The 18,124-nt window shown below is 39.1% G+C and overlaps 2 protein-coding genes across 2 annotated transcripts in view; one reads left to right on the top strand and one right to left on the bottom strand.

The window, feature by feature from the left end:
- Window positions 1-849: 849 nt before the first annotated feature.
- Window positions 850-18,124, top strand: part of pth2ra (parathyroid hormone 2 receptor a) — a 69,619-nt gene continuing 52,344 nt past the window's right edge. The window contains exon 1 of the mRNA XM_027290789.1: window positions 850-923. The gene's annotated coding sequence lies outside the window, so the exon portion shown is untranslated. The remainder of the gene's footprint in view (window positions 924-18,124) is intronic.
- Window positions 13,734-14,453, bottom strand: LOC113748174 (piggyBac transposable element-derived protein 2-like). Its single transcript, XM_027291141.1, has 2 exons — window positions 14,258-14,453; window positions 13,734-14,152 (listed from the first exon to the last, which is right to left on the bottom strand). Exons 1-2 carry the CDS (start codon window positions 14,451-14,453, stop codon window positions 13,734-13,736), a joined length of 615 nt encoding a protein of 204 aa, XP_027146942.1.

Genomic DNA, 18,124 nt, shown 5'->3' with positions numbered 1-18,124 from the left:
GGTCTTAGTTGGCACACATATCTTTACAAAAGCTGATGTAAGGTGTCGCAGTGTCAGTGAGTTCATACAGGTTTGTGAAAAAACTCCAGTTTCTGCCTGTATGTTTGGACATGATAAACTATTTACAGTATCCTATCCCATAGAGATACTTCCTATTCTCAGCTCTTATTATATAACAACCCAGTTCAGGTTCCTTACTAACCATCATACATTGTAATGTACTTACTCCCTTTGCTACTAGGTGCTGGTCAGTATACCTTTTGGCTGGATTTTTTCCTCTCTTGCACAATCTCTCATAAACTGCTTGGAATAATTTGGATGGTATTTCCAGGAACAGAACTTTGCCAATCACTCATTTATTGCTACAGCCAGTCTGGCTTTCTTTTAATTAGCGTTTCAAAGCAGCTGTCCAGTTTTGTGGAATTTCCAGGTATAAGGATCTTGAAATATTACAGTGGAAAAAAACATCTCTTTTATCAAGTGAAAATTAATGGTAGGTTAAACTGAAACAAGTAAAAACTTAGACAATAGACAGGTGTTAATGGTGACATAGAGCTCACAGCTCAACTTGACTGAGTGATTTGCACTCTGATAGATAGATAGATAGATAGATAGATAGATAGATAGATAGATAGTTTTACATGCAATAATTGATAATTGACAGTTTATCCAGGTGTTTTCAACAAGATAACAAAATTAACAGCAAATGCTGCCACTGTACAGTTGAGACAAATGGGCCATTAGTACAACAGGATGTGAAATTTGGTTATAAATCTAGATTATGAAATAGGTCTGACAGAGTGTGTTGGTCTTGTGTGCTTGTGTCCACTAATCAGATGATTGGTGGCTCCTCCGGTCTGCATGTCGAGGTGTCCTTGGGCAAGACACTGCACCCCAAATTGCCTCCGAAGGCTGCGTCATCGGTGAGTAAATGATCAGCTGCCACAGGCTAACCCACCTTGCATATCAGGCAGTCATGTCCACAGTGTATGTGTAAGTGCCTTGAGTGGTCAGACAGTTTCTTTACCATTTTGATAATAGTGATCTTGGCTATTAATTATTCGTCAGTAATAACGTCAATAGAATCACGATCAATAGACTGCAAGTGTTTTTCTCTCTCAGTAACCCAAACCCTGACCGACTTCCACCATCCTTGAGATTAGATGCGTGCAATATCCAAAAATTGTAGCTGCCATTTAAAAAAAAAAGTGAAACGTTTCACAACCAAATGGCAGATGTGTGACTTTACATGAAGACTAGACTGTAGTGATTTTCTGAAGATGGAATCAAGGTTATACTGAGGAATAATAGAAAAAGGTGTGATTAATCAAATGGGGGGGAAACATAAAAAGTTGGCATGTAGCCATTCATGATGGTGGTGTGGGCAGAAAAAAGAGATGTAGACAAATACAATGGATGAAAAACGGCCATGCGGGAGAATGAAAAAATACTGCACGATGGTTCATAGAGGTCAGGAGTGAGTCAGAACCAGCCAGGCAGAATGGAGGTGTAAAGGTATGACTGTATAAAAGTCTGTTTGTCCCTGAGCAATTAGGCTGAAATAAAACTTGGGTTCCTCTGTCAAATAAACATTCAGAAAAGAGTGGCTTACATTTTTTTGCAAAACAACTTTGTACTGACATTTTTAGAAATGCTCTCTAAATTGGAGATCTCCATGTGGAGAAAGAGGAGAGGAGAGCCAGAGATGACCCCCCTTTATAAATTAATATACGGAGATTCAGTTGCTCAGTACCATGGGTTACAGATTAATTGGTAAAAATTAATTTAAGATTTTAAATGTGGTGGTTTAATTGAATATAAAAATGTGATTGATAATTTGGACCGAGAGGTGATCAAAAGTGTAAAAACAAAAATCTGTCAGAGTGTGTTAGAGATGTTCAGTGGCTCATCTCTGTAGGGTTCTAACTTCCTGTTAGAGCTGTTGTGTAGTTACATAACTAACAACACATTGACTGTTACAGAGCTCAAGGTAAACATGACGACAACACCACCATGTTGAATGTACTGCTTCTTCCGCCTCCATGCTAATCTAAATGTCTGCAAAGACGTGTATCATTTCCCAGCACTGGATGTTGCCGCTTGGACAGAACGTCTTAAGAGTGTCTTGGATTTCTGACAAGGACACACACACACATATTGTGTATGTATATGTTAAACAGTGGTAAATTTAACATTGAGAGAATGTTTAAAGCCGTCATGCAACTTGCATCTGTACTTTCAACGTGGACACGGACAGTCAGGGTGACAGCACGATTTGCTGAGAGACAGAGAAAGAGGTGAAAGCTGGGAGAATTTGAGGCTTTAATTACACTTTTAAAAATATACTGTATATATATTTAGAGTGCACATTTTGCTGTTTGCTGACACATTTTTCTGTTAGAAAGTGGTTGTGGCTGATGGCAACCAAAGGCCCTGCAGGGTTAAGATAACCCTATGTAAGCAAAATGTGCTATGTGAAAAGCCATTAAGGGTAGAGACACCATTAAATTTGTACGTGCAGAAACAATACATTCGAATTTTCTGTGTTTGCTTTTTCTATGTTTTAGTCATTTATAGGTTTTGTTGTTAGCTTTTCAGTCTCATTCCTGAAAAAGTAACCACAGAAATTGTTGATTATTAGTTCAAAGAAATTGAGCTGAACAGATTTGTTGAATAAAATTATCATAATCACTGTTGAATCAGTTGATTAATAATATCTTACATGTTTACTCCTTTTTGTTCACTTATGATCAGCTACAAACTTTGGTGATTTGTTGTTAACCTTAGTTAGGAAAGAAAATAGCCACGTTCCCAACCAGCAGTGTTACTCACATGTAGTCAATAAATTTATTTTAGTCTAATCATTGCCTTTATTGTCTATGATCATTTTCAGAATATAGAGAACTAATATTCAATGATTGACATATTTACCAGTCTCAGCACAAACTTCATTTTACATCAATCTGGGGAGCTGGTAGTGGCCCCTAATACTGCCCCTAAGACCCATTTTACATTCAATAAAATGTCTCTCTGGAACAAAGTACTAAATTTGGCTTCATATGAGAAATGTTCTGCATAATGATTTCTTTGGTTCCTCAAGGAGATACAAGACCAAAAATACAAGGCAGTGTGATGAAAAATCTGGCCACTAAAATCCTGTAGAGAGAGCCTGAAAACTTCCAAGCAAGCAAACAAACAAAAAACACCCATCCATTATCTGAAACCGCTTATCCTCATCCTTGTCACGGTGGGGCTGGAGCCTATCCCAGCTGACTTTGGGCGAGAGGCGGGGTACACCCTGGACAAGTCACAGTTCATCACAGAAAACAAAAAACTGAAACTGTAAGGGATACAAGTTATCTTATTTCTGCTTAGTGTGGCTTGTGTAGAAATGAGAGTTTAGATGCCTTTGAGGGTTATTCATTTTAAATTGATACTTATTACAAAATAAAATTGAGAGGGATTCCTTTTGGCTCAGAAAAGTGGATATAAATTAGATAAGTTTTAGGTGAAAATTGTTGGGATTTTTCAAGGCGGTGGAAACATTACAGGAACTTTGCCAATCTTGTGGGATTGGCTAGATTTGCCTTATTTTTTTGTGATTGCAAATCCCGTTTTTGCGTCTGCCATGACATATTTGAAAAATGGGGCACTTTGTAAAACTTGAGTTTAGATTGAAGGACATGACGTCCCACCAAGAAAAAAGTGAAATGTAAATTCATCAAACTACAGCACATTTTTCTATTTTCCATCAACCTATCTCTGATGAGTTCTGGTCCAGTGAATTTGGCAGTGTTTCTGGATGTTTGATTTGAAAAGAGTTTTACTCTGCATTTGCAGAACTGTGTCCAACAAAAGTTTTAAAGTATTCCAGAGCCCATGTAGTAAAATATATCTTTAAACAGGTATATTGGTTTTTAATACAATCCTTCCTCTGGGATGGAAGGTCACGGGCATTCAATGTCAAATCATTGCATTCTGCTTTTGTTTATATTTTACATAGCACCCCAGTGTTTTTGGAATAAAGGTTGTAGGAGGTGCAAGGAGGACCTGAGGTCTGATTTGAGTCTTTGATAAGGTTTCGCCTGCAGCCTGCAGTCTATTAGTGGTCTAAAGAATGAATCCTTTCATCTGATGTCTAAAAACTGATACAAAATTCTGAGAATGTCCTAATTTGGACTTGCAGGCTGGGTAAGTAATAGGTGTCGTTATAAAGATGTAAACCACAAATGTTACCAAGGCAACCCAGACAATATTCGACTCTTCTCCGTAAACCAGAAGTGTGACATAAGAGTTGTTTATCACATACCCTGCTATTACTGCACAGAACTAACAAGCACAGTTAAAGCCAGAAGAGACTTAAATGTAAAAGAGGCTTAAAGAGTAATCAATGTATTTGTTACTTTGTTACTTACTTTGTTATTAACACATGAGAGGAGTCTTTGATGATTAGGGGGGCTTTTTTATCTGGCTTTTGATTTGTAGCTGAAAAGCTGGATGGATGTGGATGTGGAACAGGATTTCCAATGAACTCAGTGGGAGGACCCCTGGTTGCTACTTGTGATGAAAACCAGAGGTGAATGGAGTGGAGGAGGAATCATGCATCAATCTGACAACGAAAAGCTGACAGCAGCAAGCCTGCAAGAGGAGAGCTCACTTGGGTAAAAGAGTTAAAAGAAAATAAAATACCACCATAAATCACATCAACCTTCAGTGAGAGAGTGATACAGAGAGGTTTGTGGGGACAACATGGAGAAGATAAATCAAACATGAAATCTAACACACTTTAATGGAACCACTCTGACGTAATACTGAAAACATTCACAGACTTAACAAACATGCTGTGCCTCAATTCGGATACTGTAGTACACTTATGTACTGCGCTCTACAGTAGGTACTTTCTGACATGTTACTCTAATTTCAGCAGTGCAGTGTACACATTTACCAGAAATGACCACTGACCATGACTTCTCTTTTGGCGAATTTCCACGCAAATAATGCAAGAATGTAGATTCAAGGAAAAATACAACATCATCTAGCCCCTGTATTCCAGCGGACACAGATGTGACACATTCCGTTTGTGCCGAGGCCAGTGGACCTAATCTAACCTATTTCTAATCGATGTTGCAAACCCCACCGGCCCGCTGTGGTCCGTTTTAGAATCGTCTCCACTCTGCTCCATGGAGACACATCTGTATTTTTGACGGAGGCTGTGAGCAGCCTGCATCAATTTGTACAGAGCAGCTCGAGCTGGACGGAAGCCAGACACAGGTGTGGCATAGAGAATTCGGTCCTGTGCAAACTACCAATCAGTAAAACTAAGTAATATATTTACACATTTCGAAGCACGTAAACCAAGGAAAATGATCAAATCTGAACAGGGGAATAAAATATGGCAGGCAAAATGCTCTGCTTCTGAAACATTCCTGGTGGGGTTTGAAGTTGCGTGGTGGACAGACCAAAACAGTGTTGCAGTAACTGTATCCACCTGCATGTGAAATCTTGCCTCAAGTGGATTTATTTGTATGTATATTTACAATTATTAGCTTTTCACTCAAACTTTTTTTATATAGCAACTTTCATGCAAACATGCAGCCCAAAATGCTTCAGAGATAATTAGACATATTAGGCCATACAATTACAAAGTGGTGCAAATTAAAGCCTTAGAACTTAGAACAATAATATAACCAATGTAAAAAACAAAAAGTTTTAAAATCATTTATAACCTAGTGAGTAAAACAGTCTCTCTGGGCTATAGGACCTAATGTTATTTCAGTCTTATCCTCATTCAATTACAGGACACTGTTTGACATTTATTGTCATTTATTTCCTCCTTTTAGCAAAAAGAAAAAGAAAAAGTTAGGCTATTAGGCTACATCTTTGCAGACGTTGAGTCCTGCTAACAGGGACAATGAGTCACTCTCATCTGGAACAAGTTGATAGGAAGCGGCCCTGAATGGCTGACAAGCTGAGCGAGTCCTTTTAATGCATGGTCTTTTATAGACACAGGATACTTTTATGTACAAGGGGGGCAAACACCAAAGTAGTAAAGAAACATTGGAAACTGGAAGTTTTTCAAAAAACCTGAAAAGATGACGTGTGTAAATGTGGAGAGTATCAGTAGTGTAAGGTGTGCGTGCGTATTCAGATCACGAGATCACGCGAGAATCCCGGACGTACGCGAGAACCCGCGATAAACTGTGTATAAAGAAAACAACAACAACAAATAACTGACTTTGCTTCTCCGACGTGGAGGATTTTATAAAAAGCATCTGTTGTGTCATAAATGATTGTGTGTTGTTCCACTTCAACAATTAGTCTCTCATCGTCCATGTTGAGACTCTTTGATCGATTGACTGCTCACCTGGTGCCACCGGTCATGACTTATCGTTGATGTGAAGTTGTGATAAGCTACATGAACTGCGTATTGTGTTTTATTTTGAAAGGGGGCGGAAGTTTATTATGTTGATTCTGTGTCAGATTTCCTGTCTGGTGCGATCTGCTCTGTTGAAATTTACGAGGTTTAGCAGCGGCTTGCGTCAAAAATAGAAATGCTACGGAATGCTCGCGCCGTGGCGCAGAGAGACGCTTCTGAGACGCGCCCTGTGTGAGTGCTCTCATTTATTAGACTGGCAGCTATCTGCTCCACTGACCGCAGCGCAGCTGTAACACAGCCGTAATGCCTCCGGTGTGAGTGGGCCTTGAGCGTTGAAATAAATGTAGAAACAAACCAAACCTAAACCAATACAGAGGCCATCAGGACGCCAGCCCAGATAGAGAGAGAGAGAGAGTCGACCGGGGAAGCAACCCCTTCATGCCTTTTGCTCCTCCCACCTCTCAGGTGCAATCAGTTACTCTGACGACCCACCCAGGCTCCTTCAAAGGTTAACAACAGGTGGGCCGTCACAGTATCCCAACAAAGTTACATAATGCAATAGACATACGGGGCACAGAGTGGTAATGACAGAGACAACATTCACCTGCCATTCGACTGTTAATGTAGAGTCAAAATAATGAATTATTTTATGGATTATTTGTGCATGTTGGCTCACTGGGAAGTCTGTCTTAGTATCATTGGAAACAGCTGTGTTAACCTACAATTTCATATCAAAATGGTCTTCAGAAGGTAAGCTCCTGTCCACTTTGTAAAATAATTAACCATTACACATCAATTTAGTGATTACCAGTCCCATTTTCAGTAAGTAGTAAGTAAGGGATCCATTCCAGTTAGCTCAAATCCTTTCATGACCTGGAAAAAGTTAAATGATAATTAGTTATCTGTACAGAAAGTAGGTGGCATGTAACCGCATTTAGATTTAAGCTGCATTAGACATTAAACTTTAATCACTTCACCTCCACTGTATCATAGGCCTCTTATCAAGCAAGAACATCATGTCAAACGTAGGTCAATTTCGCTGACTCTTCTCACTTGCCAATTTGCAGATGTCAGCTTCTATTCCAGCCTAATAATAACAGCTAATCAATACATGTGTTTTCTCTACAGCATAGTGAGCGCCAAGACTAATGAAGTGCAAAAACTTGGTTGGCCTCAGCATCTGAAAGAAAACAAACCAAATGCTATCTGTTCTTCTTCTACAGATATACTTCATTTGTTTAGCTTAGTTTAATCTAAAGCAAAACAAATGTACTTATTGTGATTGATAGTATAACTTACTTACCCTTGAGCACAAAATTTGTAGCTCTTCTTTAAAGCATAGTCATCTGATGTTTGCTGAGGCCCTGCTACTTTTTATAAGATTTGACTCCATCTTTCTTTTGTTTGTTCTCTTTTGCTCTCGCCGTACTACTTTCTCCACTTCTTCCAACACTGTTGTAACTTTTGCGCGTTCTTATATGGCTTTTTCTCATTTGGTACAAAGGCTTGACTTCTCAGCCAGTTTGCACGGCCACCCTTTACACACACCTTTGCATGCACAGCTGGGGTCAGTTGTGCCTGAAGTCCCTCAGGAATTAAGCTCTACAAGACACGTAACTATTATTTTGCTGTTTTTTTTTTTTTTTATCGAAATTTTAGCCAAATTGTAACTGTTACAGAAAACACTGCTGGGTAAGCTGTAGGCTAGTCAGACACAGGATATGTAATAATTGCTCAGACGGTTTTCCATAAATGAGGGTTTGTTGAAAGACAACTGAAGTGCCGCTTTCGTACTGCAGGTTATGAAGCACACTGGGTTAAAATGATTACGTGAATCAGGCTGGCGTGCCACTCAGTTAAATGGAGATCCTGCCTGTAATTCTCTCCAGACAATCTGCCTCCTCTCCACCATCTCCCATGTTTGTAATGTAAATTGTCTTATTACCCACAAAGTCACACTCCCATGCAATATATAATAACTTTGACAAAGTGTTTGACCTGGCTTTGAAACAGTCTCCATTCAAATTAATGCTTCTGTATGATCTCAGTAAAATGTGAGTGTGTGCATTTTTATTATTGTGGGCGCTGACAGTTCTGTCTCGCATGTGTTGTAAAGTGCTTTTTGAGTGCATTGATCTTACTCCATCAATAATAGTTTATCACTTGTCTCCTTTGCACCATCTTGTGACAGGGTGGCAATATGTCAGCTTTATTAACAGGTCTGCAGGTCTCAGCAAGTAGCAATTGACAGGGTAACTCCTTGTAGAGAAGCTGTTTGATGTTGACCAAAGAAATATTTATCACCTCTTGAGCCAGCATCAACTATTTTATCAAAAATTAAAGGTCCAGAGTGTAAGATGTAAGATGTATTTGCATTTCAGTTGACATTGTGAACCTTCTGACACAGTGATAGACACCAAACACACTGATACTGTAAACAGTAGTTTTAGTTCTTGCCAGTATACTACCATCATGACATTCAGTCTTAGTGCCTGAGTATAGATTTAAAAGCTTTACATCACATCGTTTTTTACAAGATATTAGCTGTGTGCTGTGCCGACCTCAGGAGTGTGTTGCTATTGTTATATTCCTTCCAGGGATTTATTGGTTTTATTCATATGATTTTATTGGTTTGTTTACTGAGCAGCCACCAAGGCTGGCTCACTACTGTCTTGCTATCCTCTCGAAAACCATTGAGAGGGCGGCCTCTAAACAAGTCACTGACTTCCTCACCCATCACCACCTACTTGACCCAAAACAATCGGGTTTCAGAAGTGGCCACTCCACCGAGACAGCCTTACTATCTGTCTCAGAATCCTTAAAAACAGCCAGAACACGAGGGCAATCATCGGTACTCATCCTTCTTGACTTATCGGCTGCCTTCGATACAGTCAATCACGACATACTCCTAGCCACACTCGCTAACATGGGCATTACAGGCTCTGCCCACTCCTGGCTCAAGTCCTACCTCACTGGACGCTCCTTTAATGTGTCTTGGCAAGGTCGTCTGTCTTCGACTCATACCCTCTCCACGGGGGTGCCGCAGGGGTCGGTGCTGGGTCCCCTTCTGTTTGCCATCTACACCACCTCGCTATCCCATGTTATCCGCTCACACGGCTTCTCTTACCACTGCTATGCCGATGACACACAGCTATACCTGTCGTTCCAGCCGGACGACATCACGGTCTCCGCACGCATCTCCGCATGTCTCTCTGATCTGTCAACTTATGTCAAATAGAAGTCACTCTGACATAAACGATATTGTTATTGTATATCAGAAAAAGACAACTCTAAAATACCATAAAGAATACCTGAAATTAACTCAAAAATGACTTTGTCATTGTTGGGACAGATACTGGTGTATTGGTGATAGCCCAAAACATATGTGATAAAGAACTAAATATCAATTTTGACTTCATGGGGACTTTAACAAGTAACACTATCTGTCCATCAGCAAACAATGTCAATTGTTTAAGTTGTGTTTTTGTACAGTGGTATGATAAGATTTTACTGGATGCAAAATTAGTATGCTTCCATATGCAGGCTGAACCCCAACATATTTTTTATTAGTGTCTGGGAAAATACCATTAAGAATACCTTAATATACCTACAAAGTGTTTTTTTTGTCATTGTTGGGCCAGATAATTGCATATAGAAGACGTATAGCACCAGACGTGAAAAAAACAAGGCTGAGCATAAAATTTAAATATTCATGTCTCAATGTTCTGTTCAAGAAGGTACAGTTGATTGGAAAAAATGGCTTCGACGTTGTAAGAATGACAGATCAGAGATTACAAAGAAAAAAAAATCTTTTCAACTCACGACGTGAATCATTTCTTGAAATGCAAGAGGGATGATTGGCAGGTAAAATGTAGTTTTTCATAATATATTCATAAAACCTCATAATGAAAAATGCATTTCTGCTAACAATGTCGGTGTGATCCACAATCCGTCCCCACACAGGTACAACTAGTGCAGGTTTTCATAGGTCCCAGCGTGATACTTTAAATTATCCCTAAAACGCGGCATAGAAATTTTATATTTTTATTGGCAGTTATGAAACAAACTGTGTCTACTTCAGTGTCATTATCTCCTAAGTCAAAGTATTTCCTTTGGGTTTATTATACATGATAACACTTTGATTCTGCTCAGCTCTCATTTGAGAGTTATTTAAGGGAAAATCAGTGAGCAAGGCTGCAGGTATTTTTGATTAAACTAAACACTGGAGACAAAACTATTCAAGTATCTCCTCATCTGCCAGACAAAGCAGTCTACAAAAATACAGTAAAAGGACACTTTCAGTTTCTTTCACATTTTAGACAACTTAAACCACTTTATTTACAGTATGTTAAGAGCAGCTGTAGTCATGCTTGAACAAAAACATGAATGACTACTTACTAAGTGTGCCATGCCACATGAACTCTTGTTGAAGGTAGAAGCTTTTCTATCCGCCTGTGCGTTACTGAGTCCAATGCAGAGCTGAGGTTAAGAAGTCCTAACAGAGAGCAATCACCTTCATCAGTGGACATGAGAATATTGTTGGAAACTGTCAGAAGAGCAGTTTCAGTAGCATGCTTTTTTCGAATTCCAGACTGAAACATAGTATAAAATAGAATGCCTCTCCAATGTACCAATGAGTTGATCTGCAACAACCTTCTCCATAATTTTAGATAGTTTCGATATCAACCTGTAGTTCTTGGGCAAAGCAGGATCTAAACATTTTTTACTTAATATGGGCTGGATAGTAGCATGCTGTAGACTAAGAATAGGTAGGACCAATAACTGGCATGACTTTTAATAATGGAACGGGTGGTATTATACAGCTAGAAGGTGAATTAATTGTTCTAATTGCATCCATCAGATCTTGTAAGTTGATGGGTTGGAAAGAATACAGAACAGAAGGAAAGAGAGAGCGGGGCTATAACAGGTCAACAACGCCACCCCGGGGGGCCTAACACCCAAGAACTTAGCAAAGTTCAGTTTAACCATGCTCAAGCTTTAAAGGTCACACAGATTCATTAATACACATTGGCAGTAAGGGCTTGAATGTCCTCACATCACCAAGATTTTACATTTAAATGATCAATTTCACATGCATATACATACCAGAAGGCAGAGATGCAATTTCCAAAGACAGCAGGGGCAGGAGAGCATTGGCTCAAATGACACAGGGTAACAGAGAGACTAGGAGAATGCACCATATTAATTGGAAACCAAATAAAGTCACCTGAACTGGGGCAGAACATAATGAAGCTATTGCATGAAGAGCAAGGAGCACATAATTTTTTCCGGCAACCTTGATTTTAACATTTCATATCAAAACTAAGACCCTGCATCAAAACTTAGTCTCCAACTGATCTGAAACTTTATTCTATTCATCAAGGCAATGTGCATGTATTTTTAAAAAAAAAATTCTCCCATGATAATAAAAAGAAATTTGCCATTATGAAAGCATCTTATTCTAATAAACATCATAGTTGTACTGCTTTCAGTGTCACTCCATTTACAAAGTGGTATCAGAAAATGTCAGAGGGAAAAAAACAGAGAACTGAGTGTACCAAACAGAAATATGAGCAGTTGGAGAACTATACAAAAAATATCCACATATGAGATGAAAAAATAGAACGGGACAATGAACTCCATTATGCGAACTCTGTATGCTACAGATAAACAGATCCTGCCCTGCTTTTCTTTGCCAAGCTTCATATTCTGTGCGCCATACTTAGCCACTTTAGGTTGCATGCAAACGTCAGAGTGGTGAGTTGTCAAACAACAAGAGAGGCTGAGCTGAGGGGATGGTTGAGCGTATATCTTCACAGATATGAGAGATGTTGATCTGAAAACTTTTTAGCCAATGTAATGTTCCTGAGACAGCAGATGCCCTGCTGTGGTTTCCGGCTGTTTCCGTAGTTAACTTTGTTAGCTACAGTGTTGAACTCAGCTCATGTCCTGTGTAAGAGATAACTCCAGTCTATGTTCATCAAAGCTATTGGATTTAATCAAAAAGAGAAGATGGGCCCATACTTTTTATATTACTGAAATCATGCTGTGAACTCACTAAGATATTTATTGATTCCACACTGGGGAAATTCACTTGTTACTGTTAGGATTTGCTTGTCTTGTCTATTTCCCTGTGTTTTCCTTGTGTTTTCTCTGCCCATCATGTGCAGAACATAGAGATATGTTAAACTGAAAACTGTTTAGCCAATGCAATGTTACAATGTTACAACTCATCCACTCATCAAGCTCCTGCAGTATTTAACTCTGGTTCACCCTTCCAGTCTCTGCCAGCTTGTTGTTCCTTTGTGGTAACATTTTCCTTATCAGCTCTGAGAAATATTTTTGGATAAGATTTTTGGTTTTTGTATTTTTTGGATGCTTGCCTTTTTGCCACGCTGACCTGCTCCACCTGCCACACTCAGCCTGCATTTGTTTGTTCTCCAATCCTCACCTTCCTGCCCTAAAAATCTTCCCTGGACTAGGGATGGGCGATACCACACTTTAGGATTTGATACAATACCAATACTTTTTCTTGCAACTTCATCACTGATCATTTCTTATTGGCAATTTTTTTTCAGTCACAATATTATTACACACAAATCACATGACAAATACTTGCCATTTAAACCAAATGTATTATGTGCAATACCCTATAAAACAAAAACTAAAATAAATAACAAATGAATTAAATAAATTAAATATGAACCAAAACATGCACATTTGCACTTTCCTTACTTATTTCTCAAAAAAGAAAAGTGCAATCTTCTGTTTGACTATGAATGCAACACTTAACACCTTAACACCATAACACATTAATACCTTAACACCTAACACTTTACTCAAGTTTGAGATTGGTGTTCAGGAAAACATGCGAGGTGCATTCACTGTCGGAATGACTATGATGCGTTCATGAACGTGGGAAAAATGGAAATTCACCAGAAATATAATAAAACTAAATAGTAACAAATTCAAGAACAAATTAACAGTGATTAAAACAACATGGGCTTTCTAACAGTATAAATGAAATAATTAACTTTCTTTGAAAAAACATGTCTACAAATTTATTCTAGGCTATTTATGCAATAGTAAAAAAATAGTGAAAAATTGAACAACCGCATTTTTATATTCGGTTTCGGTATTCGGCCAACCATTTAATTTTTATTCGGTTTCGGACGAAAATTTTCATTTCAGTGCATCCCTAGTAAATAATGTTGAGAATATTAATTTCACTTTTGCACAAAAAATAAATAGAAATTTTGTTGCAAAATTGCAACAGCAGGCATAATGGTCAATAATAAGATAACAATAACACAGTAATATAACAGTGAAAAAACAATGTTTATTTATTATTATACAATTACATACATACACGACATGCATTAGACCAGTAGATCCTAGAGCGAGGTAAGCGGATAACACTCATGTACAAAACAGCTCCAATGAACTGCTCCAATTCCTTCTGATCTAATTTCAGGGCATGGTTTGGATTTTCTTGTGTGCTGTACAGATTGCTCTGATTGACAATAAGAGCCAAAAGTTCAGTGTCAAAAAACTGTCTGAAATAATCAATAGGCAGTGTGATTGAGTCACTGCCTGGGAGGGCACTTTGCCACACTGGCACATTTTTTGCAGAGCTCTGAGTCTGTTTCATCATCTTCCACGTCACTTTTTCTTTGTTTCGTCTCTTTTGTTTCTTTCTTGCAGCTTGGGCACTGGTGCTAGTAACCTCCTCATCACTGCTGCTCCTGTCGCTCTCGCTACTGCTCTCACCATCACCTGCAGGGGTCAAAATTAACTTTTAGCAATGTGAAAATCTATGGATAATTTATGGATAAACTGGTGAAATTCACTAGACATTCAATAGGAAATCTGCATTTTCACCTGGCTTGGGCACACATTTCTCATCAGTGCTACTCCTGTCGCTCTCACTGCTACTATCTTCATCACCTGGCTTGGGAACATATTCCTCATTGCTGCCTGCACTATCACTGAGACAGCTGTCTTCACTGTCCTCTGGGGGAGGTCTAACGTGAGGTTGCGTGCTTACGCGCTTGCCATAAAACACGGAAGCCTTCATTCGGATCTGCATAAAAATAAATAGCAGTTGTATTCATATCCCAGCATGGTGTCTGTATAAAGACTATTGAAAATAACTAAACAAAGTACAAAGGATTACCTAGATAAGCCGTCCAGAAAAGCGTTTTTCTATACAGTCGTCCCTTGCTATATCGCGGTTCACTTTTACGGATTTTTTTAGTGTAATTTTGCATGCTTTTGTTTTTACAACGTACTGTAACAGTATGAACGTGCATTGTGTTCTGCGTCCTGATTGGCTGAGTGAGAACCGTACGTGTGTTCTGCGTCCTGATTAACTAAGGGAGTACTGTACAAAATGCGTGTAAAAAGGTGTATAAAAGTGTGTGGTTAGGGGTTTTATGGCCTTAAAACATGTATAATAATTGTAAAACTTACTTCGCGGATTTCGTTTATTGCGGGTTATTTTTAGAGTGTATCCCCCGCGATAAACGAGGGACCACTGTATAGCGCTGGTTAGCTGCTTAGCATTACCTTATGGCCTACTGTCGCTAATATGCTACAAAGCTAATTAGTATCATAACTTCAAAAATACTTATCACACATTTTTCACCTCATTACATCGAGTGTGTAAGCACTTAATAAGCAGGTGAGTATTTTTATCTTAGCACAACTTACCTTATATACATCTCAGGATCAAACTTTACTGCATCGTATCAATAACTTCGCAACCGAACAATTCTCGTGCGTAAACATTAAATAAGTCCGATCCCACTGGAACCAATTGCTTGTCGAAGTTTCCTAGGTCCATAACAAATATGCACTAACCAGCATTGGGGGAATGCAGACCCTATCTCGGCTGGTAGATTGAGCCAAGCGGTTTGTTGCATATTTGTGACAGCAGGCGTTAAGGGGGTTGAAATGTGCTTTCATTTGTTTTCCACCAAATCAAAGGGTCTTCACTTCTTGGGATCACTTTTTCTTCCATATATCTTCACATTCACATCCCTACACTTCTGTCCAGGAGGGCTTCAACGCCTGAACCTTTACTTTAGCTTTCATAGCTATCGGTCCCGCCACACATGTACACACACATTGATCTATGAGGTTTCTTCAAGGTCAATGAATCTTTATTACTCCAGAGGGGCAATTTGTTGTGCAGCAGCGGAGCATAACATAAATAACACAAACAAAAGTAACTAACAACCACAAAATGATACAATAAATACATGCAACAAAACTCACTCAAAATTTTACATTTCGTTGTTAAAAAAGGCCTTTAGTAGCAGGGACAAAGGAGTTTTTTTTATTTTTTTTATTTGATTTATTTTCTATCAGCGACACTATGACCAAGCCGTTGGCAAACTTAATGATGTGATGCCTGGTGTGCTGGCTTTGGCACATTTTATGAATAAAATAGCGGAGAGGACACAGCCCTGGGGGGATCCAGTGGAGGAAAAAAGGACCTCAGAATCAAAATGCTATTCACTCTCATGCGTTGGGACCAGCAAATTAGGCTACAATCAATGTTAAAAGTGCTCTTTAAAATACCTGCTCAATACCTGCACTTTTGAGTGACTGGTGGGGAAACCCAGGTATTTAGCCAGGTAATTTTTGCTCCTTGTTCTTGTGATGACTGTCATTCAAGTCATTAAGGTCACCTGAGGTCTGGTGTGGATGACCGTTGTTGGAGTCAACTGAGAATTGTTGTTCAGTTTTCTGGGAAGGATAAGTGGTGTCCGAGGCCTCTTCCTCAGTTGAAGGATGGTTTCTCCACTTCTACAATAGCCTCATTCCTCTTTTCAAACCACCTTTCCACCCTATCCAGAATGCAAACACTGTTGTCACTAAAAGAGTGTCCCTTGTCACTTGTGAGTCTTGTTGTGATGAGTTAGCCCTCCTGTGCAGAGCCATTCTTTTAAGTGGCTGCTTGTAACGATCTTGTCTTGGTGATCAATTTCAGCTCGTTAATCACCGGCAGGTCATGGCTGTGGTTTATTAGTGTTTCTGAACCATTTGTAGGTCTGACCTTGGAAGAAAGTGTTGGGCTGGAATGCATAATTTTTCTCCCTGCTGCCGTGCAACACCGAAAGTGTTAGATACTTCTCTGTAAACACAGAAAATTTTAGAGACCACAGGAGGGCATAACAAAAATGTCAAAAAAGCATAATTGAAGTCTATTCAAAATGTCAAATACACAAGCACAGCAGAATAAAGTGCTCAGCAAAGCCTTAGGTCAGGGGTCGGGAACCTTTTTGGCTGAGAGAGCCATGAAAGCCACATATTTTAAAATGTATTTCCGTAAGATCCATATAATATTTTTTAACACTGAATGCAAATAGATGCGTGCATTTTTAAGTAAGACCAACATTTTTAGAGTATAATAAGTCTCTGAATTTATTATTTTTAATAACGTTAGCTAACCAATAATAAATAAAATACTTCTTAACATTAATGCGACTTCTGGTGCTGCATGGTCCCAAACGTGCACCAATCCCCATAGCAGCCGCAGTGTTTCAGATGTAGACACGCATGCGCACTCACATACTTCTGAGTGAAATCTCCGGTCGTTAGCTCGTAAGCAGTTTCTTTTCCGAGCTGTTCTGTATCTGTAAATTAAACAAAACAACACGAAACATAACTGCTTACTCTCCTACTGATTTAACTGGGGCATTTTGCAACCAACGTAAAGACATTAAACGTTTTCTACACGTTTCGAAGGCTGGGCACAGAGGGTACCACCGGGCTCTCTCCAGCACGGACAGTTCAGAAACTATTCGGAATGAGTTAAAAGGAATTTTTGAACAGACAAAGTAGTTTTCAAGACTGCATATTGCTATCGGATCGATTTTCTGACCCAGAGTGCAGCTGTGACTGCATACCGCCACTGAATCTTTTAGTGGCAGTACCAGCTTACTTTCACCCCTGTCTGCGAGCCAGATGCAGTCATCAAAAGAGCCACATCTGGCTTGCGAGCCATACAGTAGGTTCCCGACCCCTGCCTTAGGTCTTGCCTTGATAGATAGTGTTTATTTATTACAGTAGGTGAGAGAAGGTCTCAGCCAGATGCAGATGCAGGTTTTGAACAGGTGTTCAAAAACGTAGAAAGGAAAATAATAAAATGGAGACCCTCTGAAGTACAGAATCTGGATGCAAGGGACCAAGATTTTGGCACCAGAAGCATTTTAGTTTCTGTTCATAGTCCAAGTAGTCTTGTCCTGCCATGTTTAAGCAGGCCTTAGCTGCTGGAGAGAAAGAGAGGTGAAATACATTAGATGAAATGCATTCTTGGAGCTTATTGGATATCATTTAATGATTTCGCTTTTTATTCGCTTTTTAAAAATGTTATCTGCATTGTTATGCAGATAACTGTGCAGATTCTTATGCAGATAACTCTTGTGGTGTCAATTTGCTAATCAAAACCAGTATGTTGTGTAAATGTACCTTTTACAGTGGAGTACATTTTGTTTTTCAATTTGAACATTGGGAGTTATTTTATCTAACGGTATTAGATGAGCTAGTTCTGAGTTGGCATGCTAATGTCTCTTTCCTTTATTCCTAAATGCATATGTGTAATTACTGGTTTGTAACAAGCATGCTGACTGACAACGAATCAGAAAATTATGGTACTCATTGGCATTAAAGAGCTTGAATAAAAACTATGGCGAGTGACTAATTTACAATATTACAACATCTTCTAACTCCATGCTGGCA

Source organism: Larimichthys crocea, chromosome XVIII (genome assembly GCF_000972845.2).
Source record: "Larimichthys crocea isolate SSNF chromosome XVIII, L_crocea_2.0, whole genome shotgun sequence".
NCBI classification, from domain to species: domain Eukaryota; kingdom Metazoa; phylum Chordata; class Actinopteri; family Sciaenidae; genus Larimichthys; species Larimichthys crocea.
The sequence above is the reverse complement of the archived record's forward strand: the minus strand, read 5'-3'. Positions and strand labels throughout refer to the sequence as shown.

Bases quoted from the DNA above. Each gene is read 5' to 3' on its own strand.
- LOC113748174 (XM_027291141.1), bottom strand. From the start codon at position 14,453: ATGAAGGCTTCCGTGTTTTATGGCAAGCGCGTAAGCACGCAACCTCAC. The intron at 14,153-14,257 runs GTGAAAATGCAG...TGACCCCTGCAG, and splicing joins GAAATGTGTGCCCAAGCCAG to GTGATGGTGAGAGCAGTAGC.